We start from the raw sequence: 24,566 nt of genomic DNA, 5'->3' as shown, positions 1-24,566 counted from the left end.
ACTGTATGTAGTCACATGGTTTTTTTAGTGGTTATATGTCACACCAAATTTTCTATATAAAGGAAAAAGACAAAAATAAATAAAAAAACAGATTTATTTTCTTCATAATTCTTTTTCCTCCTAAACCAAAAAATATAAATCTTCATATACTATGTATAGTTAATACCTCATTTAGAAGTTGTGAAATGTGATTGGTTTATTATTTGAGTGTCTTAATTAATTTGAAGTTGGAGAGATACGTCATTCAAAAAGAATATATTTTGAATGCGAAATAAAATATTAAATACTTGCTAAAAAAAGTTCTTCTTATACATGGTCGCATTAAAATTATTATTCAACACTAGTAAAATAAAATTGTAATTATAATATCATTTAGATAAAAGTCTTTAAAATTAATTTATATATAATATAAATAAAAACATGTCATGCATCTTCATGTTAATTACATTACAGAGTATGTATAATCAAATTTCGAGTGACATCCATTTATTAAAAAGTTTTAAATGAGTTCAAAAAACTTCTCTAATGTCATAAGAAATATGAGTGTTGAATCAATATTTGAATTAGAATAACATGTATCATAGAATCAATCAACTTAGCCAAATCAATGCTTGTTCAATTTAACAAATCCTTGAGAATCAATCAAGTAATCCGTATTAGATTTTAAAATTTAATTATATACTAATAATATCCCTTCTTAACCAATTCATCCAAATTTATTCCAATCGAAACCGAATACACTTTACTATGGTTAAAATATATCACAATACAACATGTATTTTTTTTTATTTTTTTATGAAAATTAATTTTTTTAAAATAAACTAAATATCTAACTTTTATTTATAAAGATTATAACTAATTTATTTTAAAATTTATTATTAGTTGTGTTATTATAATAAAGAGTTATAAGAAATTAAATTTGATTGTATAAATATATACATATAAGCATAATATTCTTAAAAGTATGATAATAGAAAATGTGTATAAAAAATATCAGTAAAGTAGTTGAAATAGTAATACAATAAAGTAAATTATAATATTAAACTTTTATAAATGTATCCGTCAGAAAACTATTTTCTAAAGGTCTCAAAGATAAATCCAAGGGTCATTGTAGACACTAATTTTAATGTAAGTTCTTACTCAATTGATATGGTGAGATTAAATGGAGTTTAATTTAATATATATAATCGAATTTAATAAGTTGGATTTATATATTTTATATTTAACAACTTAATTTGATTGTATTGTAAGTGGGTTGAGTTGAATTAAACATTTTGTATTTTGAAAAGATTCATTTTGTAAAAGTTAAACTATATCAAAATAAATATTTAAACATTTTTTAGCAATTATAAGTAGAGGAGGATATATAAATATTAATATATAATAGGTTGAAAATAGATATTGAAATTTAAAAATTTATGAAAATGGGTTGAATTAATTCTAACTAAAGAAAGATATTTTATTCAAAGAAAAGAAGTCTTTAGTCGTGCTGAAGACTCTGCAAACCTTGATGACAGGTTGGTTCCTTGTGGCTTGAAATTTCAGCAAGACTAAATTGTTGCTGAAAGTACACACAAAATTTGACATGTGAGTATCTGAAATACACATCATAGATCTTCTTGGTGTCTCAAATTTAATGTTCGAACTGTATAAAACTTAAAATTATCAATAAAATAACCACTAAAAATGTTCTTCTTCTTCCTCTGTCTGAATCGATTCTTTTATAGCAGAATCTAATTTGATGATGAGACCAAAAGAAAAGAGAAATGAATACATTGAGATGAAAAGAGATCGAGAAGCCAGTAACATATTCACTCAAAATTATCCTTATTATTATGGTTATTGCATTTACAAGAACAGTTTGAAACTCCACTTTGTAGTGCGGGAGTCAGGGAGATTACCCACTTTCTCACTTTCTATACAGAGAAAATCATCGAGAGTGGAAGAAAACAAGATTCTCAGGACTCACATACATACATACATACAGAGTCTCTCTCAGATTCCATGGCAAAAAAACAAAAAGGGAAAAAATCTACTTGCAACCACCAGAATTTACAGAAGCTTCCTCTGTTCCGTTCCTTCCTCTGCCACCACGAGTAGACCAGCTTATTGTCATAGTAGAAGAGAACAAAGACAAGGGGCAAAATCAGCTACTCCAACCAAGTAAGGCAGCTTAGGTCGTGTCTCTCTTTCTCTCTCTCTCTCTATATATATATATATATATATATGTATATCTAGCTCCATTGCATTCATCCCACATTCAAGTCAACTGAGCTGTGTCACCGGCACTCAAGATCCAAGGGTGTCCTACAAATAACAAAACAGCCCATCAGCACAAAATCCCCAAAATTAACGAGAAACACGAACACGAAGACTCCTTCTGCAGAAAGTGATGAACTTACTCAAGGCCTGTTCTGCTGAGAACCTTCTAGAAGGGTCTCGACAGATCATTTTTCTGAGGAGATCCTTGGCGGCGGGGGAGACATTCCGGAAGATTCTAGAAGGGAAGCGAAGGTTAGCCCTAACAACAGCCTCAAAGATCTCGGCAGCAGAGTCTCCATAGAAAGGGGGAATCCCTGCCAACATTATATACAAAATAACACCACAGCTCCACACATCAACTTTCTCATCATACTCCCTTCCCATCACAACCTCCGGCGCCACGTAGTACGGCGTCCCGACCACGCCACTCATGGTGCTCCCGTCGCCGAACCACTCCGCCGAGCCGAAGTCGGCGAGCTTGAGATTATCCGCGGAGTCGAAGAGAACATTGTCGGGCTTGATGTCGCGGTGGGCGACGCCCATGCGATGGCAGTGGGCCAGGGCTTCGAGAAGGCTCTTGATGAGGAGGGCCGCCTGGGTCTCGGGGATGGGGCCGTTAACGATGCGGTCGAAGAGGGTGTGGGGCTGGCAGAGGTCCATGACGATGGAGAGATAATCGTCGTCCTCGAAGACATCGAAGATTTGAAGGATGTTAGGGTGAGGAGAGAGAAGGGTCATGAATTTAGGTTCGTTCTGGAGACACTCACGGTCAGTGGAATCGGCGAGAAGAGACTTGTCGATGAGCTTGCAGGCGTAGGGTTCGTTGGAGAGAGGGTGGAAACACCGGAAGATGGTTCCGAAGCGTCCACGACCGATCTCCTCGTTTACCTGGTACTGCGTCTTCAGCGCTTCGCACATTCTTCTTTTCTTTTCTCTTTTTTTTCTCTCTTTTGTGTTGTGTTGTGGGGTTTGTTTGGTTACTCTGTTTTTATAGAAAAAAGGGGAAGCGCGAAAGAAAGGGACCGAATTTGTGGCGGAGTATTGTAAAGGAATATTCGTTTTTGGATACCACTTCTTCACTCTCTCAACTTAACTCACTCTCTCACATTACGTTTCTTTCACGCTCTTATCACCCTTCCCTTTAACTCTGTGTATAATAATAATAATAATAATAATAATAATAATAATAATAATAATAATAATTAGGCAAATGAATTTTAATGGTTTTTATAAATTTGATGCCTTTGCATATGAAGGGAATAAGAAAAAGGCTATCCTTAGAATATACCTCCTCAAAACCTAAAGTCTTAATTACTTTAATAGTCAGAATTTCGCATGACATTTGGTAAAGTAGCTGACTTCATCTCTATGGGCTGCTCATACCTACAGTTTTATTTCAAGCTCACAACCTAACTTATACTGTCACACCACCTTTTCTTTTCCCACTCCAACTTATTCACACTCTTTTTTTTAGCATACTTTATGTTATCAACTATTTTTTCTTAATTAGATTTCGCATCAAACTGTCCAATTATTATTATTCCATTTCCTATATTTCTTCCTTTTTTTCTTCTAATTTCATATGCAATAAGCTCTGTATTTATTTTAGATGTGTTCTAGATTGGATTTAAATTATTAAAAAAAAAAAGAATAAAAGTATAGTTTTGGTAAACTCTTCAAAAAAGTTATTGTAATGTATTCTTTACAATCAAACCTAACAGTGTGTTTATTTCAGGGTGTCACATTCTTCACGTGTTAATGGGAGGATAGGTTACTGTTTGTTTCGGTGATTGTGAAGCAATTTGTTGGCGATGATTTAAGTGAGAAACATTCATTCAAAAAGAACAGATTTGGAGGAAATATACACAAAGTAAAAAATAGTCTCACTTGAGCGCTGCATTCCCAGAAAAAGGATGAATTCTGGCAGGGAATGCATTATGGGTGTATGGAAAATAATACTTTCGCACTCATTTTACTACCTATTTTAAAATAAAGTAAAATAAAATAAATATAATTAAAATATTATTATTTAAGTTATTAAATGAATTTTAATTTGGTACATAATTTAATTTCTCAATTATAAGTTGTTAAATGGATGTGAAACATAGCACCACCATAAATGGGTATATTTTTTTTCCTACCCTTCTCTTTTAATTTTAATTTTATCTTCCCAATTTTAATATCATTTCCATTATTTACATTTAAAATTAAAATTATATCACCTTTATTTCCAAGGATAAAATAATAGTTATATAATTTTATCCATTAAAATATTTTTTTTTTAATATATCATATCCATTATACTATACACAAATTTTCACAAACTTTCATCTCAAATCTATTCCTTAATCCAAACAACACAATCCTCTTTCCATTTCCAAAAATTCATCTACTCACTCTTCTTCAATTCCACTCTCAATCCAAATTGATCCAAACACATCCTAAAAGCCAGGACATCCTATACAGCCTATACAATTATACCATTCTAAAAATAAAAAGTATACCAAAAGGAATATATTAACAAGATATTCTCTCCAGAATATACACGTGAAACTAATTTTTCTAACTAAAGGGGGTGGGATTTGGAGTTCTGTCTAATCTATAAACTGGAACGATCTAATGCCCACAAAAATTAAATTCCAATTTAAAAAAAAAAAGCGCAAGATATTTTGATTGAATTAAACAAGTGGAAGATTTGTAGGGTAGCAAGTGAGTGTTCCCTCCACCATGGCAATATTTTTTTTGCCTAAATCCAAGAACTGGATGGGTTGCTTTGGGGTCAATTTTCTCTTTTGTTAATAGTGAGATGTATTTTGTATTAGAAAGGTAAACAAAAGTTATTGGGCTGGGGTCCATTGAAAATGATGATAAGGATATGGACCACAGCTTTTCCGGATATGTAGCCATTAAGAAAAGAGCACCTTAAAAAAGATTAAGATTATTTATTTTTCCGTATGACTTACCGGACAGTGCAACGTACAAGACAGGACAATCGATTCAGATATTGGAGAGAAGAGTAGTATTAGTGACCACGTTGCATAGCTTTATGCCACTCCAATTTCCTCTTTCTCGACCCAAAAAGAGAGAAGGGATGCACTACAATTTTATGTTAACTCTCATTTATTTAACAAGTTAATACTTCCATAATTTTCAATTTATGAGTATAGCCAGATGCACTTATACAAGTTCAAATATGAGTCAATAAAGCCTGCACCTCTCCAGTCAAACAATTGATTAGTAATTAAGACTTAGCCCAAAAATTCTGACTCTATACTTACTGTGTCAACTAATTACCAATCGAACTCATCAATCCCAAACCCATCACTAGTTGCCTTTTAAATAGTCTCGGTAACATTTTCCAGACACCGATTTCTTACTCAGGTTCCATTTTTTCATAAGTCAATCTCAAATCCTAAAGCAACTTTTCTTTTCGCTCCTAAACCTAAAGTTACTTAGATTTCTTACTTGGTCACCTTCAAACTTCATCTGGATTTAGCAATAACGATGGAGATCACTATATCTACGTCTTTCTTCAAGAAAAATACCAGACAAAAGTAGGATGATTCAAAAGAAATATATGCAACGTACAAAGCGATTGGATGAAACATACACCCTCTTCAGCCCACCGTCCTCCCAATAGAAAAAAACAGTCAACAAGTATGTATACGGAAGAATCAATATAATCCTTGCATACATCTTGAAAGATAAATCTCATCATCCAGAAAAAAAAATTGTGACATTTTTATTTGTCTAGCATTACTCGTTAAATTCTTCGATGCCTAACAAAAATATTCAGTTAAATTCTTCGATGCCTAACAAAAATATTCAGTGAAAGACGGCAACCAGAGACGATGAAACAAATGCACTCCTCAACAGATCTGGGGCAAAAGGGGGTCGATCACTGAAGCAAACAACTAAAAGTTCCAAAGATGAGAAAATATTGCTACTTATGTTCCTTAACAACTTGGGTCCCCCGAATAACATACTAACTGATGTTAATAATATTCAATCTTCTCAGAAAACGTCCTCATTTTGCACGGATGGCCACAGAAGGCAACAAAACTTCCATGATAATGGCTCAAAGTTTTATCACTACCAGCATATCAGAATATTTTTGGAACTTGCCCACCAAAATCACATTTTCTTAGCTTCGGAATTTCTCACTAGTTGAAGCAAAATTGGCACAGTCCCAGTTAAAAGCTGATCCTGAGCCCAGTGTCTCTGAATAATGGCCAGTCGATCAGTTATGGGGCATTAATTTCTTTTCATCCCTGTGTGCTAATACACACATACACACATACACACATATATACAACGCCCAAAGTAAGAGAAATTCAGAATGTTAAAAAAAGAGAGAAGAGGGAATAGACACTGCACTGAACGAAGACCTCAAGTTCCTGATTTCACCTTTCAAGTAAACATAAATCAAACTTCTAAGCATGTAGCATGGTCAGAAGTCAAAAGAAAAGTCTTATTTCAAAAACACTTACCTAAAATAGCTTTAGAAAGGAGCCTCCAGTGATTCATCCCAGACTTCCGCACTTCCGTTGGAGACATCTTCTACGTCTTCTTCCATTGAAAGCCTGATGTATTCTCTATGAGCAAATCGATCCCACTCTGTCAATGTTGGATTCTCACGTTCCTAATCACACAAAAACATGCATACCAATTACTAACCATGTCACTAACAGTAGCCAAGCCCACATACAACTCAACAATGCAATAAAATTTATCAAATATTTCATGCACCTGACGGATCAAAAATGGGTCACGAGTTTCAAAGGCCATGAACTTGTTGAGATTGAACAGGATGTTGAAAACACTTCCTGAAAGTTTACCACCTTTCAGATCTCGCAGTGTTATAAAGCTATCATCCTGCAGAGCGAAAAATTTCAACTGATTAAAAAACATCAAAATAATAAATCAACACTGACATGACACCAACCAAAGATATAGAGGAAAAGAGAAGGGGGGACAAAATGTTTGGGATAAGCTTTATTCCAGGAAAAAAAAATCAAACTTCTCACTGATCTGCACTCACTTTTTCCAGGTAATCTTACCTAACAATGTTACAATAACAGATCAAACAATCAGCAAAAGACGGAAAGCCAAACCTTAGGTTTAATCATGTCAATTATCTGACATAATATGTCCTCAAAAAGCACAGGCTCTTGGGCCATGCACTCCATCCGATGCAATTGCTCCTCATAAAAAAATTGCAGTTCATTTCTTGTCAGAACTCCATTTCCATCCAAATCTATGCACTTGAACCTAATAGTGATATTTTCAAGTCAGCCCATACGATGATGGTTAAAAAGTTGGAAAACATGTTAACCACAATGTAAAATATCCACTGTCTATCAATTAGCATGCTTTCTGGTGAAGATATAAAAGAGCAGTTACAATGTAAAGCATATCATTTTGCTCCAACACTTTGCAAAGGATGAAAAGTATACTGATAAGTACCAGACAGTTGGGGAACCGACCTTTAAAAGCAAGATATTGAATGGGGAGAAAAAAACACTTAAATACTCCACCAAGCATTCCACACAACTCAATGTGGGACTTGGGCACCCCATGATACCTATGTTCCTAGCACCAACCTAAGGGTCCACGTTTTGGCAACTTGCACTCGACAACACTTCACTCGGTGAACCCTTTGCAGGCAACTTTTTCCGAGACATCACCAACCAGCCTTAAATTGATAAGTACCAAGGCAGTTGAGGGACCCACCTTCAAAAGCTACCTAGCTATTAATGGGGACCCACCTCCAACGAGAATTCGATACTACTCGATGTTCCTATCATATATTCCAACTCAGACTTAGATGGAAAAGTGCAGAGGTTCATCTCATTATTAATTTTCCTTTAATTGTTCTGCACAGTATGGCCCAAATTTTCAATTGCTCAGTTTCCACTGTCCAATTTTCTGATGTGCCAAGCATCCTTCAGCAACTCTCTAGTATACTATAATCATTTGATACTACACTTGATCAGACTATAGAATGCAGTTGACCAAACTTACAATAACATATTCCCAGTCTCAAGCACATGGGTTACTTGGCACAAATAGAACTGTTCTCTCTTGCACAATGCCTTTGATTAATGTACATAACATTCTAGACGCCCAGCTACAGATAAAGCTTCATAAGAATGGACCCCAGCACAGGGATGTGCACCATTCAAAATCCAATCAAATAAAGCACATTTTAACCATGTGCCTAATCTAGCAAAGCAGAGAAACTAATCTGAAAACTCCTTTAAAAAAAAAAGACCAACAAATGAAATAGATAACGGATGAAAAGCAAATACCAATACTCAAGACTTGGTTCAGACGGTTTATCCTCCTCTGCCAGTATGAAATAAACAAAATCTTCATATCCCATCTTTCCCCCAGCCTTACTGGTAAACTTTCTTGGGATCTGAAAGATAATATTGAAGCAAGTCAAAATCCGCATCTTCAATAAATGATTTGATAAATAAAAGTTGATGGACACTGAACTAAATATATTGCATTCAAAAGAGAGTAGGTATTGGGTCTGTTACTGAAGTTAGAAACAATTAAATCTCAGACAGGAAACATGTAATCTACACAAACCTGACAAAATATTCTATCAACAATTCGGTAGGTAAGCGCATGGTTACCATATCTGATAAGATTCTCTTTGTCTATCAGGAAATCATGATCTGTATCCAGCTCCCAAAACTTGCAGTATATAACATAAAAATGCTCATAAGAGAAGTACCTACAATAAATTATCAGGTAAAGTAAAAACAGTCAGGATATTTTCGTATGAAAATGTTTTGGCACCTAAACAGAGACATTGTGTAAGGTTAAAGATAATCATAGTTTATCTACCTCAAAACCTTGTTGATATCTTCTTCTTCATCAGCATGCATCATTGCATCAATTATGTTTCCACGCTTCAGTTCCCTCAAAGTGAGACAACCATTTCCAGATCTATTAATGTAATAATAGATTCTGTATATTACAGTTTCAGCTGGGACATTGAAAAAATAAATTAAGATTAGCGTACTCAATACTAAATAATATTGCACCAGAAATCAAGACCAGTTAAAACCAAACCGGCATAGATTTCAAGTTTCAACAATCACCTTAAGGTGGCCACTGGAAAAGCTTCTGATTAATTTATCTGGAGTATCGAAAATGGCTTATAATTCTCATAAGCTTCTTTTAGCACATTCCAATAAGTTCGTAGTTAAATTTATGATATAAGCTATCATGGGATAAGAATAAGATTTAATTGCTTCTTTTGTCCCCAGTTTGGTTGAAGTGTGTCAAATTCGTCCCTCTTTTAGAAAAATGTCAATTTCGTCTACATATAGAAAAGATTTGTGTCAATCAAGTCATCTCCGTTGATTACAAACTAACGGTATTAACTGCATTATTTTCGCTTAGGCTAAATTTTCTCGCCTGAGCGAGATTTGCAGAAAACCAAAACACAAGTTTTGCTGATATTTTTACTTAAGCTAAACAATTTTCGCTTGAACTAGATATTTTCGCTTAAGCTAAAATATTTTCGCTTGAGTTAAAAATGTCCTGCAACTAAAGTTGAGCCACTGAAACTCTTTCGCGTGAGCGAAACTTACTTCGTCTGGGGCTAAAACTTGGGGTGCTCACTGAACATAAGTTTAGTGGCTTCACAGGAATAAGTTTAGTGGGAGTATTCCGATGAACATTGGCGATTTGGTCTCGCTGAGGGATTTCGATCTTAATGGGAATGAGTTTGTTGGGTTGATTCCGCGTGGTTTGAATGGGATGAAGTTGGAGCGGTTGGATTTGAATAATAACCACTTCATGGATCTGATCCCTGATTTTGCAGCGGATAAAGTGAGTTTTGAAAGCAATGATTTTAGCTTGTCGAAGCCTAGGGCTATGTGTGCATTTGAGGTGATGGCGCTGTTGGATTTTCTTGGGGGGTTGGGTTACCCTTAGATTTTGGTTGATTCGTGGAGTGGCAATAATCCGTGTGATGGGCCATGGTTGGGGATAAAGTGCAACGGTGATGGAAAGGTGGAAATTATTATTTTGAATAACTTTAACCTTAGTGGTACTTTATCCAACAAGAGAATCCAATGTTACCTCCATTGCATGGTCTTTAATAATTGAATGGTGTATTCGTTACCTCCATCACGGATTATTGCCACTCCATGAATCAACCAAAATCTGAGGGTAACCCAACCTCCCAAGAAAATCCAACAACGCCATCACCTCCAATGCACACATAGCCCTAGGCTTCGACAAGAAAAAAAATCATTGCTTTCAAAACTCATTTTAGTCCGCTACAAAATCAGGGATCGGACCCATGAAGTGGTTATTATTCAAATCCAACCGCTCCAACTTCATCCCATTCAAACCACGCAGAATCAACCCAACAAACTCATTCCCATTAAAATCGAAATCCCTCAGCGAGACCAAATCTCCAATGTTCATCGTAATACTCCCACTAAACTTATTCTCGTGAAGCCACTAAACTTATGTTTAGTGAGCACCCCAAGTTTTAGCCCCAGACGAAGTAAGTTTCGCTCACACGAAAGAGTTACAATGGTTCAACTTTAGTTGCAGGACATTTTTAGTTCAAGCGAAAATATTTTAGCTTAAGCGAAAATATCTAGTTCAAGCGAAAATTGTTTAGCTTAAGAGAAAATATCAGCAAAACTTGTGTTTTGGTTTTCTGCAAATCTCGCTCAAGCGAGAAAGTTTAACCTAAGCGAAAATAATGCAGTTAACACCGTTAGTTTGTATTTAACGGAGATGACTTAATTGACAAAAATTTTTCTATATGTGGACGAAATTGACATTTTTCTAAAAGGAGAAAAAATTTGACACACTTCAACCAAACTGGGAACAGAAGAAACAATTAAATCTTTAATTAAATAACTGCTTAACTGACCTATTTACCCAGTTAGATTTAAGGGGGAGAATTTAAAGATGAAGCAAGAACATAGAGAAGAAGTCTATTAATTTCAGATCACTAGAAGGAGGGACTTGGCAGCAGGAACTAAAAATTAGGGTTGAAATAGAAGTTACCAGAAAGTTTGTTAAAGATTTAACCTGGAAATTATGGAAAAATGTTTAAAAACAAATTGGTTCCATACTTAAATAAGGAGTCTGGCAGTGGAACTGTGTCAGGACAGTTCCCATTGAATGCCAATGCTCTAAATTCTAATACCATATTAAAATGGACTGGGCTTGTTCACCCTCAAAATAAAAAGTAGGCTCAAGGGAGAAAGATTCCTAAAGTTATAAGGCGACTAGATTCTAGCCATATTGTTTCAATTTAAGCAAAGTCAGACACCTTTGCACACCCTTTATGCTAGACATTTGACATCTAGAGCAGGAAGTGTGTTGAGATATTTGTAGGTAACCCAAGATTAATATTAGACAGACTCTAACAGCACGTGAATTCAAAGACAAACAAGATACAACTTATTTGGTAAAATTTGTATCACATAGGTTAGACACATCACCCATATATATAGTAATAGACTTAGTGATGACTAACACCTAGGCCATTACTTTCTATGTTCCTTTATGTGTCAGGTTTTTTGAAATTTTTTGTTTCTGTTTGTCTATTCTATTCAAATAAGATAACATTAATATTTTTTAATTATACAGTTAATTCTCTAATAATTTTTAATTTATTTATTTGCACATGCAATGGAAGTGAAAAAGGAAAAACTAATACAATTTTATTATGAACTAGAAATGAAAAAGGTTAAATAGGAAACTTCTTAACTATTTTGTTACGATCAACAAAACATGAGATACATGAATGGAGACTGAAACATAAGAATGCTATGCCTACTACAAAATCAGAAACAGTGAAACATGCAGGAAAAATCCCCGATTAATCTCACAACTGGAGTTCAAAAGCCTATTTATACAAAATTACACATTGCTTTCAGCCTTACCCCTACCCCTCACCTTATGAAGCTCACTTTTGTCTTGTCCAATCATCTGTATAACAAAGAGATGCACTCCAACCAAATATTATTGTCGTATTTATTTTGGATAACTGATACAGGATGGCAAAAAAAATAAGAATATGCCCATTTTTAGTACCATTTATATGCCTTCATCTTAAAAATTGTTAGTTTCTATATAGTGCCTGCAACTATCCTTGTTTCTAATCATAGAATTAAACTTGTTTTATTATCAGGAACAAGGAACGTATCACAAAGATACGGACAGGAACCAGAAAAATATGATAGAACAACCAATTCCAGTTGTATTAATAAAGAGGTTCCAGCCAGAAAATGAGATTCGGAGCATAGAAATAGCAGAAGAAAAAAATCATAACAGGGAAGAATTCAACACAGCCCAATTCTATCCCAAGTTTCAGACAATTCTGGTCAACTTTCCCTATGACCTCTTATTTATACTTTCTCTCTCTTTAACAACTTACGCGCAGCCCAGGCCACTAATGCCAAGTTAGCAGTTAGTTAGGCACCCAATTCTATCGTTATTCTGATCAAGTGTAGTACCCCACTTCTGTATCCTAATGTACATCTTAGGCATGGGGGTCTTATTAGATACCATGGCAAGTCACAAAAAGACCAAGCCTGAGTATATCTCATGGAAACTGATTAGTAAATGAAACAAAATTTCCACTCGATAGGAAAAATAAAGTTTCAAAGAACTACATGTGATAGAAGAATTTAAAATCATTGCATCAATCTACAATTACAAACCATATGCTTACAAAAAAAAAAAAAAAAAAACAATTACAAACCATATCTCTCTTGAAACTCAGGTGTGCTCTGCAGGAACTCCAGCCCCGGATGAGTTGCTAAAAGCTCACGTAGCACAGGCCTAAAATCGTCCTGAAATGTAGTAGAGTATTGCTCTAAGCTAGATGGATATGAACGAAAGCCAAAGAAATGAACAAGCAAGATCCCTTTAAGAAGATAAATCCTCCTAGAATGAAACTGAATTAAAATACGAAATGACATATTTTGATAGTACCTTTAGGATGAATAGAAGGAATTTAAAAGAAAGAAAAAGCAAAAGGAAAGAAAAATAAATTAGAGAAAAAACCTGAGTAATGTAACTCAGCTGTGGTTGCTTTAATATTTTGAATATTACCGTAGCTATATCCATTGTCAACATGTTGCCATTAATCCAATATTCAACAAATGCGTTCCTATATGAACATTTCACAAATTTAAGAATAAGTATAAGGAAATAATAACTACTAGGCACAAGACCATTAATCAATGATCGCCTGCATCAGGCTAAAGAAGAGAACCAAATTGACCAATATACCTTATCAAATACAAAAATTTCACCCAATAATTCAACCAGCATAACATATGGTGACAAAAGACGGAAATTCAGAAAATGTAAAAGGATTTGCACTGAAAACATTTCATCAGTATGCCTAGAAACATCTTCCCCGACTAAAATGACAACATATAGTGTCATCCACAACCTCAATGTCTTTGTTGTTTTAGTCGTCCAAGTTGCATCTGTGTGTGACATTCTCTTTGATTTCCCATAATTGATTCCAAATGTCTGAACTTTAAAACTTGTTCAGTATCTTCTCCCAGCTTCACTTCCAATTGATTTTCCATAATTGCTTGCTGTAATAGCAATACTAATACATATACTTTGCCTTACTTGTATGCATATAAAACCCTTTGATTCCAAAGGTTCTTTCCAAAGCTAAACTTTCCTTGATTTCTCAATTAAAACTATACCATTAAAAAAAATGCAGTCAGGAGGACTCAAACGTAAATCTTTGGAAAGCACATCCAAGACTAGATTAAACAGATACAGACTCAAGAGTATACTAGATGTAATCCTGTCCTCCAGTTTACATGCCATATCGTGGGCTGTTTCCTCCTTCACTTTGGCCTCTCCTAAATACTGTCTAGCTTCCCTTCCTTTGAGCCTTGGATGGTTCAATGCCAAAAAATGTGTTATAAAAATTGGTGCAAAGAATAAAACACCCCCAAAATTAAACAACAGATTTAGAAAATGAAATATATATACAAGGTGGATCCTTTAAAATTAAACTTATTACCAAAACTGAAATCAAGAAGCAATAAAATAGTGAGGCATTAAAGTACCCATAGGCTTAAGAGAGATTTCATCAAGCAAATAAAAATGTGATGGAAAATATTTTCAACACAAAAAAAAAAGAAAAAATAAAGGAAAAGGGAAAGAAGAAGAACAAGATAGAGGAAATGGATAATGTAGATAACAAGTCAGGAAAAGGGTCAAATTTCAAAACAAAATGCTTTTACAAAAATAAATAATTCAATAATTGGGAGTTCAGCTATGAAAAAACTTTTGAATGACTTATGATATTTGTTATGCCAGCCCATTACCTAGACCTAAAAGTTTGAAATTCGCAACAGCTCAAACAAGAATCACAATCCATGACACCAAAAAACTTACAAGTTTAAGAAAAATAAATTACACACCTTGTCACAACACCAGTTCCATTGTCAATCTTTCGGAAAAGAGTAGTGGAAAAAAAAGATGGCAGCTTGCAAACTTCCTTAGTAATTGATTTGAATTCTGACATTTAAAGAAAACAAGTAAAATGATTCTCAGAACTGGCTGCTACAACTCTTTATTATATTAGAAAGTGAGCTCATATAGAACATCCCCTTTTGATCTCTGGCAATACTCAAAATAAGTTATTTTTACTCAACTTAAAGAGGGTGGTGTGAATATCTGATTACTTGGAAAACTAAAACATGAAACTAATAAAAAATCACTTTCCCCAGGTGCAACAAAATGGTCCTTCAGGCTATATCAGCTACTTATGTGTGATATCTCACCATGCACCTGCAGGCCATCCATATGTCCATGAAATGCTCGATCAATTTTAAGCAAGCACTGTTCTTTGAGTTCATTTGTAGGTGGACGTCCATTTTGATAGTAGAACTGCAAGTGAGTAAAAATTTGTGATTACATCAAAATGGCAGGAAACGAGAAAAACGGAAGGATAAACACACACATAACAATCCCAGTACAATAGAAAGGTATCATCAAACAAAACCTAAGCTAAGAGAACTAGACAGAAGTTCTTAATAGGATTGGTATAAATTATTTGCTACACATTCATGGGGGGTTTGCCAGAAGGGTTGGAAGTGTCCTTCTACTTTGGAACAACTTTTTGTTATTAAGTAATAAGCTTAAGAAAAACCACAATGTAAGAGTTTTTGTGATAATCTGCAGTTCATTCATTTCTTTGCAACATATGGTTGTTGTGCAAAGTAACATATTTAAGGATGTCTCTGTCAGCGGACCATCTATAAATATATGGGATAGTATTGTTTATAGCCTTTCTTTGGTGTTCTGCACGAGACTGTCTAGGTAAAATTTGCCATTTCATATATAATATATGTTATGGGATTGAGCATCTTGGCTGAATGTTTTCTTCTTCTCAGAGAGGTATTTATCTTTATCTGTTTTGGAGGATGTCTTATCCTCCTTTTACAAATTCTTGAGTTTTTAATTTCTTCCCTATTCTATGATACATTTTACAAATTAAAAGAAAAGGCATACCAGACTGCCCTAACCTGTGGTATCACTTCTTTAACTGGTTCACTGACAACTTTCAAAGGGGAACCCAAATTGGAAAAGCCAACTCTTTGTTTCAGAATGCGAGGGGAACCAGATGTTCTTGGTGAAAGAGGCGGAGCAGTGCCAGCAGGAAACATGAAAGGTGCAGAATTATTGGTAGCATTTGGACTAGAGCAATTCCCCGGGACATTCAAGGGAACACCTGACTTTGCTTCATTGAGTAACGATGTTACCTGTATAATTAAAAAGGGAGATGTTAAAACAATATCACCAACTTTGCAGGCGATTTTTTGTGGAATGTTGAACGGCATAACAGTTTCTGGAAATCCAAAAACAAAATACAAAAGGTACAGCGTTTTCAACCAGCATTTCATACATTTCAGTTATACCTATCTATTTATATTATTCTGGAGTAGATAGGATATACAGAAAATTGGCCATGGTCATTTGTCGTAAGAGATAGAGCTATGGCAGTTGAAGTTGATTACTACACAATAATATGTAGAACAACTCATTCATCCCTTAAAAGTGATAATTCTCACATCTGTGGAACGGGACCCACAACTCAACGAGTTAACATAATATAAAACTGATGCATCTTTTCCCCAAACCTTAATTATCTAAATAATCACTGTCTTGTAACCACGGATACTATCTCGCACCTTTCGCCACCACCATTGATTTATTTCAAATCGCTACATTCTTCATGCACAAGAATACATACAAATATATCAACGAAGGGAACAAAAGCTAATTAAGGAGACTCCTCAAATCAGTAATGCAGCAAAGTTCAGATTCCGAAACGGAAGGAAGCCTACCAATCGATTACTTTCCGGAAGCGACAACCATTGGTCGAAGAGCTTCTCGATGAAATTGTGGTTAGACTTAAGTGCCAAAGCGGAAAAGTCTGGGAGCAGCAACAATTCGACGTCCAACGACGCCACATCAGTGACGACCTCCATGTTCATCTAAAACAATCTCGTTACCGTATCTCTCATTCACAAACCAAATCACTGCGCACAGAGATCAACGCTGATCCTAAGTTTGATTTTTCTTTCCTCCTTTAAAAGAAATGCATTAAGTTGATACTGCTGTATCGAAATGGAAGAAATGCGGTTCAGATATTCAGATTGTGAGCTTCAGGAGCACAACCCTAGATCTCTTCACAATTAAAATTTAGAATCAATCAACAAAAACACAAAATATGTACGGCAATGGTGATGTGATGAAATATTTGGAATGGACAGAAAGCGAAGGAAAACGAGAAAAGGTTATTGAGAGAGAAGGAACAAACAATTGTGCAGAAAGAAAAAGGAAGAGAGCGAGAATTTGTTGCATGTTATCTCTTCTTCTTTTTTTCCAAAGAAAAATGAAATTAGAAAGCAAAATAAACAAAAAAAAAAATTAGACTTAATCATATTTTCTTTGATCATTCAGTTAATAAAAAGTATAAAAATAAGATATTTTTAAAATTTCTAAAAATATAAAATGTAATTCTTTGGTAGATAATATTAAACGTTAATAAAAAAATTAGTAATTATGTATTTTATGCATGAAGACATGGTAATTGAATATGATCTCATCCATGAACACGAAAAAAGATAGGATAAAAAAAAAGTTTAAATAAACATAAAATAATAATTGCGGTCGGGAATCGATTTCCTTTGTGTAGGCGTTGGATTCACGCCCCCAACTGCACTCTTTCCTGGTTCTTTCAACCCCTTATCCACAAACCAACCCCTAATTTTTGCTCGATGAGTAGAGAAACTCGCAAGTTGAACTCACAGCATCGTCAATGACAACAGTTTCAACCGAATTCCTGTCGCATACCCTCTCACTTCGAACAAACTCGAAGCGTTCGTGGCATCCAAAACCCAACGGTGTTATCACATGCAGAATTCCTGTTCTAAATGAAGACAACCCCAGGAAGCGAAAGAACAACTACAATAAGGGAAACGGGAAGGTGAATTCTTCAGACACTGCACCCCGACACTATGACTTTCGAGACACCCATCACATGAGATCCCTCAACAGGTTGTGCAAAACGGGCAAGTACACCGAAGCCCTCTATTTTCTGGAGCAAATGGTGAAGAGGAATTACAAACCCGACGTCATTCTCTGCACCAAGCTCATCAAGGGCTTGTTCACTTCCAAGAAAACGGAGAAAGCGGTGCGAGTCATGGAGATTCTTGAACAGCATGGTGACCCTGATGCTTTTGCTTACAATGCAGTGATTAGTGGGTTCTGCAGGAGCGATAGATTTGATGCTGCAAATGGGGTGCTTGTAAGAATGAAGAACAGAGGATTCTCCCCTGATGTTGTCACCTACAACATTCTCATTGGGAGCCTCTGTGCAAGGGGAAAGCTTGATTTGGCTATGAAGGTTATGGATCAGTTGATGAAAGATAACTGCAACCCCACTGTGATCACTTACACTATCTTGATAGAAGCGACTATCATACACGGTGGCATTGATGAGGCAATGAAGCTTCTTGATGAGATGGTGTCAAGAGGGCTTCAACCTGACATGTACACTTACAATGTGATTGTGAGGGGCATGTGCAAACAAGGATTGGTGTATCGAGCGTTTGACTTTGTTTGCAATTTGAGCACCACCCCGAGTTTGAACCTCTACAACTTGGTTTTGAAGGGTCTTTTGAATGAGGGAAGATGGGAAACTGGGGAGAGGTTGATGTCTGACATGATGTTGAAGGGTTGTGAGCCGAATGTTGTGACTTACAGCGTTTTGATTAATTCGCTTTGCCGTGATGGCAAAACTGGGGAGGCTGTGGATTTGTTAAAGGTTATGAAGGAGAAAGGGTTGAGCCCTGATGCTTATTGCTATGATCCGTTGATTTCTGCGTTCTGCAAAGAGGGAAAAGTGGATTTGGCTATAGGGTTTGTGGATGATATGATATCTGCTGGATGGTTACCTGATATTGTCAACTACAACACTATCATGGGGTCTCTGTGTAAGAAGGGAAGAGGTGATGAGGCTTTGACCATCTTTAAGAAGCTTGATGAAGTGGGCTGTCCTCCAAATGTGAGTTCATATAACACAATGTTAGGAGCACTGTGGAGTAGTGGGGACAAAATTAGAGCATTGGGGATGGTTTTGGAGATGATGAACAACGGTGTTGATCCTGATAGGATCACTTATAATTCACTCATATCTTGTTTGTGCAGAGATGGGATGGTAGATGAAGCCATTGGGTTGTTGGTAGACATGGAAAGGAGTGAGTGGCAACCTACTGTTATTAGTTACAACATTGTTCTTCTTGGGTTGTGCAAAGCACACAGAATGGTGGATGCCATTGAGGTGCTTGCTGTTATGGTTGACAATGGATGTCAGCCAAATGAAACAACCTACACGTTGTTGGTCGAAGGGGTTAGCTATGCTGGATGGCCAAGTGATGCTATGGAGCTGGCAAAATCCCTTGCTAGTATTAATGCTATTTCTCAAGATTTATTCAGACGTTTAAACAAACAAAGCTTTTTCCGTGCCTGATTCTCGTGCATAAAGCTGATTTACTTGAGTCTTCTAATTGAGAGTTTGTTCAGATCATTTTAATGCGTCATTTGTTAATTTACTGTTTTAGAGGTGCAGTTTGAAGAACAGAAAATATCAAATGGACTGTCATTACCAAGTCTCTATTGTTTCAAGTGCCAAATTTTTGCCTCATTGTTTTCCGATGACTTGTACAGAAAATTGAAATCTGTCAAAATCTATAGCTTATACAGATCTTGCTAAACAATGATTAACAAATCATAAGAGAAAAAAGTTATTTAAAAATTATCCAGAATTGGATTAAAATATCACACGAGAACCTATTTCTTTATCATTAAAAAAATCCTTTTAATTTCTTAGCAGTAACAATTAACAATTCCAACATACTATGATTTATGCAGTAAATAAAATAATGTAGTGGAGATTTAAAAATAACTTCTCACTTGACAACGAACTGATGTGAATGGATAGGTAATGAGAGAATTCAAAAGGTTAATTCTACTCTATTCCTTAATGATTCGATGACATATTTTTAGTTCAAATTTTTATAGATGATACTACTTTTGGATCACCTAATAGATACATTCGCCAAGAATTCACAAGTTTTAACGCAGGAGTTTGAGAGGTTCACGATGGTGAACATGTCGGATTTCATCTTAAAATCAATTGGAGTTCAGTAAAATTCTCCAACACAAATGCAAATCGCACTCCAAGACCTGAGACAGAAAATCCCCAGAGACCTGAGACAGATTACCCTTCTTTCATGGACTTCAAGGTATCTTAATTTGTCAATCTAAATAATGCAATGAACTACAAAAGATGTTTGACATAGATAACTCCAAAAAAATCAACAACACCCATGATTACTACATGCTATCTTAATGTTATTGAAATGGGAAATTGCTCTTTAGATTGTATTATACAAGTCAACGGAACGAAATTAAAACTACCAGAATTAACACATGGACAAAACTTGAAGATTGGATTGACTTCAAAAACTTAACACCAGCAAATGTTCATGTCAACCTCAACTACCGAAATTCTAGTTCATGCTGAGAGACAGTATTAGTCAATACCGTCGGATCTTGCAGCCCCACGCAACTATCCGTCAAAACGTCCCAACATGCTTTCCTACATTGGCAAATACCCACAGCAAAAATTAGAGAGTCTTAGCCACACAAATTAAGTAAAGATTAATTCACCGATGTTTACAATCTCAAGCACAAGAGTAGAGGTTTACTAAATAAAAATCTAGTAAAATGCCTTCCAACTTGATCTAATATTCTGATATCAAAAGCTAAGCTGACAGAAGACATGAAATTAAAATTCAAGGATATGCTAGAATTAACAAAAGAAATGATGGAATGGAAATATAATAGATTCCATTATTTGAATTGTTTAAAGTTAGTGCACAGTGAAATCAGATGGAACGCAATCCCTTCCATAACATCCAACACCCCCTCTTTCATCCATCTAACCTGAGGGTATAATAAAGAATTTGTCTTTTTTTTTTTTTACATTTCATCATAAAAGTAATAGTAAGTTTACCCCATCTTACTCTATTCTATTTTGCTCCATCACCTCGCATTCCATTTCATTTACCACTAGATATCCAAACATAAACCTAAACATTATTACAAGAAACTCAATTCTCTAGTAGCCTTATGGCCTATATAACATGGACATTTCTTTTTATTAATGTCAACAACTTAAAATGTAATTATTGCTTAAGATCAACGATAGTCAATTGTACTTAATTTAGTAAAATGTAATAGCACCCAGGGTGGTTGCAAATTGTCATTATAGACCTGAAAAAACGAGGCAAGTTGAAAATTAACAAAAAAAAAAGGCAAATGCACTAAAGCAATGTCATTGTAACACGTATTTGTTTTAAGAAAAAAACATTATGAACTAGAATAGAAACAAAAGACTTATGGAGTTAGCCATCATTACATTCAAACAATAATCAACCTCTTGTGTTCAGAGGAAGATTTGTTCCCCAAATTCTTTATCTCACTATAGTCTCTACCACGAATAGGGAGAAATAGAATTAGAGAGAACTTAGGGTGTGTAACACCGACATCTCACTCCAGTCTTTACCATGATTAGAAAGAAAGAGAATTAGAGAGAACTTAGGAATTGTGAAACTAATTCAAATAGGCAAGATCAAATTCCCACGAGCAAAAGGGATCAAAAGAATTACCTGCGAGAACGTATAATCTGTACGTGACCTGAAGTGTGAAATTGTGCCTATCTTTATACAAAAACTTCAACTAATCCAAGATGATTTCTTCTTTCAGAATATTCCATTTGATCAACGTCTGATGCAAATCATTAGCCTCTCTTTGCATACCCCCATCAGCGACAGCTTTGATCAAAGCAGAATATATCCTCTTATCTGGATTGCATTGACTTTTCACCATCAAATCTAGAACTTGAATTGCAATATCAACCTTCTTTTGCCTGCATAATCCAAGGATTACACATTTATATGCAGTAGTTTTAATCCGTTGTTCTTTCTTACGCATCTCCTTTAGCAGTTCCGTAGCTTCTTCGAATTGATCCGCCCCGCAGAACCCCCAAGTCAAACTACTGTGAGTAATTTCATCAGGAATGATTCCGTTTTCCACCATTTCATCATATAATTTTTTTGCTGACTCCATGAAACCCAATCTAGCCAACCCATCAATTAAAATATTATAGGTGACTAATCCAGGAGAACAGCTACTACCTGCCAATAGGTTAAGTAACTGGCTGCCCTCATCTATAAACCCCTCCTTACATATACCACTTAGAAGAGTATTATATGTTATAATGTCTGGTGAACAGTTCTTAATAACCATTGTGCTGTAGAGGCTTAAGGCACGATCCAAAAGTCCAGATTTACAAAAGCCATTTAGAAGGATATTGTATGTAACCTGTGTAGGAGGACAGGAAGTCTCGTGCATAATCCTCACAACATCATCAACTTCATCCCAATATCGATGGTTAATAAGAGAGTGGATAAGGGTATTGTATGTCACAACATTGGGCTGCATTCCATGGGATAGAAGATTTGATATAACCAAAGCCGTATCCTTATATTTCCCTTGTTTAGAAGTCAAATTTACAAGAGAGTTATATGTAATGATATCAGGATAACAGCCTTCCATTGCCAGATCTTCCAGTACTTCTAGGGCTTGAGCAGCCCCACGATATCTGCAAACCAGCTCAATAAGCACTGAATAAGTAATCAGATAAGGAGGGCAGCCTTTTCTCAATTGGTCTCTCCAGAAACTAACTGCCTGATGATAATCCCCCTTATCAAATAGGCAGCGAATTACTGTATTATAAGTAACTGCATCTGGGGAGCAACCACTCAGGCTCATATCTTCTACTAGATCAAGGGCAGATCTTAAATGACCTTTTTTACACAGGCCACTAATAACCATGTTGTATGTAATTGTGTCAGGAATGCCACCAGACATGACCATTTTGTTCATTATTTTGCAAGCTTCGCCTACAACACCTTTTCTAATAAAACCTCGGATCAAATTGGTGCAAGAAGGGAAATGCGGTATTTGACTTTTCCGTGCCATGATATCAATCAACCTAGCCGCAACTGTTAACTTTCCCAGACTGCAGAGCCTCTGAAGAATTTTATTGTTGGTCGTTTCATCGTTTTCAACAAATGGTGCCTCCTCAGGTGACAGACTCGGAGAGTTTCTAGCATTGTTCGAATCCTTTAAATCCCTGGAATTTCTCATTACACCAACATAATCACTTCCAGAGCCACGACCTCCATTGTCAACTTCAACAACTCTATCAATTAAAACACTTCCGTGAAAACTTTTACACCGCAATCCTTTCCAAGGAAAATGATATTTAGTTGAACAAAAGTAATCACCAAAGTAGACTCGGTGTCGGATAGGCGACTCTTTCCTTGAACTGTGATCCAAAGCAGAATTACCACCAAAAATACAGCTCTCTTCTTTGTTACAACCAAGCAGACCATTCAAAGAATGGGAGCCGAGAATATTGTTTTGCAGAGTACCTATATGTCCCATCTTAGTTGTTCGGTCAAGTATATTGATTGGGCACTCTCAAGCTATAAACGGCTGGCGCACTTCTCATTCACCTATCCTCGTTTCCCTAGAAAGGCGGGACTCAGCTATAAAAGTTCAAAACTTTGTTACAATAAACACATACGAAAAACAAAAGGAAGAAGCATACAACACCACTAATGGGAAACGGAAATAACCAGAAATTCCAATAATCATCACAATAGTTTCGTAGCAATATAGTTACATCATTTGCTAGCATCATCCAAAAGTGCAGATTAAAACAAATAATGCAAAGATGAAATATCGAAAGAAAACTACACTGCTTATCTGTACATTACAAGCATATATATATATATATATATATATATATATATATATATATATATATATACATATTTAGGGGTTATTGATGGAAAATGGAAGTTAATATGGGCATATGTTGAGCACGGAAAGGATAAGATAACGTAAAATTATCTAGAGGAGAGAGAGTGAAGAGAGAGATAATTTTGATTAGAGAAATAGCAACAATCAGTGGTTAGAGATTCTAAAGGGGCCATAGTTGGGGCAAAACATTTGTAGAGAGTAGAAATTGAAATTATGGTTGAATGTTTGTGGTTGAATGTTATCTAAGAGTGCGAAAATTGCGCCAAGACTCACCAGTAGTAGTGACAGCGAGCAGTGGAAGCAAAGGCTTGAGAAAGAACCGTCGAGAAACGCAGCAGCTTCGGAGGGTCAATGGCTGTGGCGGCAAAGCAATGAAGATGACGAAGTAGTTGGGGTTTAGGAGTTTTTATATCTAAAACCCACAACGACCCTACCCCTGCAACATCAGAGAAAATTTGTTAAGAATGTTTTTTAAAATGATAATTTATTAGTAAATGATTTATTATAAATATTTCAATTTTCAATGAAATTATGATTAAAAATTTAATTATTAAATATGCATATTTAGATTTAAAAAATTTAAATGTTATTTTTTTTACACGAGAGCAAAACGTGAAATTCCTTATATTTTATTTTGCGTTAAATTACACGATCCATGTTCTCAAACTATTTTAAATGGTTTTCATTTTTTTTATCGAAAATATAGGTCCAAAATTCCCAACATTAAAGGAAGGAAATTACACAATTAAGCATAATTGTATAACTTTTTTTTGTTGCCGTTGCTTCATTTCTTTGTTCACTCACTA

General features: G+C 35.3%; 4 protein-coding genes across 9 annotated transcripts; 1 reads left to right on the top strand and 3 right to left on the bottom strand.

Annotated features, from left to right (window-relative positions):
- Positions 1–1,808: 1,808 nt before the first annotated feature.
- LOC106771820 (phosphoenolpyruvate carboxylase kinase 1) lies at positions 1,809–3,337 on the bottom strand. Its single transcript, XM_014657810.2, has 2 exons — positions 2,403–3,337; positions 1,809–2,307 (listed from the first exon to the last, which is right to left on the bottom strand). Exons 1-2 carry the CDS (start codon positions 3,178–3,180, stop codon positions 2,261–2,263), a joined length of 825 nt encoding a protein of 274 aa, XP_014513296.1. The 5' UTR covers positions 3,181–3,337; the 3' UTR covers positions 1,809–2,260.
- Positions 3,338–5,924: 2,587 nt separating this feature from the next.
- LOC106771818 (probable serine/threonine protein phosphatase 2A regulatory subunit B''delta) lies at positions 5,925–17,021 on the bottom strand. Of its 5 annotated transcripts, none has more exons than XM_014657807.2 (13): positions 16,644–17,021; positions 15,822–16,058; positions 15,078–15,183; positions 14,715–14,811; positions 13,324–13,429; positions 13,019–13,109; positions 9,121–9,262; positions 8,860–9,007; positions 8,574–8,683; positions 7,377–7,533; positions 7,012–7,137; positions 6,753–6,904; positions 5,925–6,669 (listed from the first exon to the last, which is right to left on the bottom strand). In XM_014657807.2, exons 1-12 carry the CDS (start codon positions 16,791–16,793, stop codon positions 6,764–6,766), a joined length of 1,611 nt encoding a protein of 536 aa, XP_014513293.1. In that variant the 5' UTR covers positions 16,794–17,021; the 3' UTR covers positions 5,925–6,669; positions 6,753–6,763. The 5 variants fall into 5 exon arrangements, with proteins under 5 accessions (XP_014513293.1, XP_014513294.1, XP_014513292.1 ...); XM_014657808.2 differs by having other exon boundaries at positions 5,925–6,483; XM_014657806.2 differs by having other exon boundaries at positions 5,925–6,904.
- A 434-nt stretch (positions 17,022–17,455) lies between these two features.
- On the top strand, positions 17,456–19,475 carry LOC106771817 (pentatricopeptide repeat-containing protein At3g04760, chloroplastic). Its single transcript, XM_014657805.2, has one exon. It carries the CDS (start codon positions 17,621–17,623, stop codon positions 19,331–19,333), a length of 1,713 nt encoding a protein of 570 aa, XP_014513291.1. The 5' UTR covers positions 17,456–17,620; the 3' UTR covers positions 19,334–19,475.
- Positions 19,476–20,050: 575 nt separating this feature from the next.
- Positions 20,051–24,193, bottom strand: LOC106771816 (pentatricopeptide repeat-containing protein At1g08610). 2 transcript variants are annotated; one of them, XM_014657804.2, is made up of 3 exons: positions 24,034–24,193; positions 21,537–23,464; positions 20,051–20,464 (listed from the first exon to the last, which is right to left on the bottom strand). In XM_014657804.2, the coding sequence occupies exon 2, from the start codon at positions 23,377–23,379 to the stop codon at positions 21,607–21,609; it is 1,773 nt and encodes a 590-aa protein (XP_014513290.1). In that variant the 5' UTR covers positions 23,380–23,464; positions 24,034–24,193; the 3' UTR covers positions 20,051–20,464; positions 21,537–21,606. The 2 variants fall into 2 exon arrangements, with proteins under 2 accessions (XP_014513290.1, XP_014513289.1); XM_014657803.2 differs by having other exon boundaries at positions 21,537–23,483; positions 24,034–24,192.
- Between the last annotated feature and the right edge of the window lie 373 nt (positions 24,194–24,566).

This window comes from Vigna radiata, chromosome 8, assembly GCF_000741045.1.
Source record: "Vigna radiata var. radiata cultivar VC1973A chromosome 8, Vradiata_ver6, whole genome shotgun sequence".
NCBI lineage: Eukaryota > Viridiplantae > Streptophyta > Magnoliopsida > Fabales > Fabaceae > Vigna > Vigna radiata.
The sequence above is the reverse complement of the archived record's forward strand: the minus strand, read 5'-3'. Positions and strand labels throughout refer to the sequence as shown.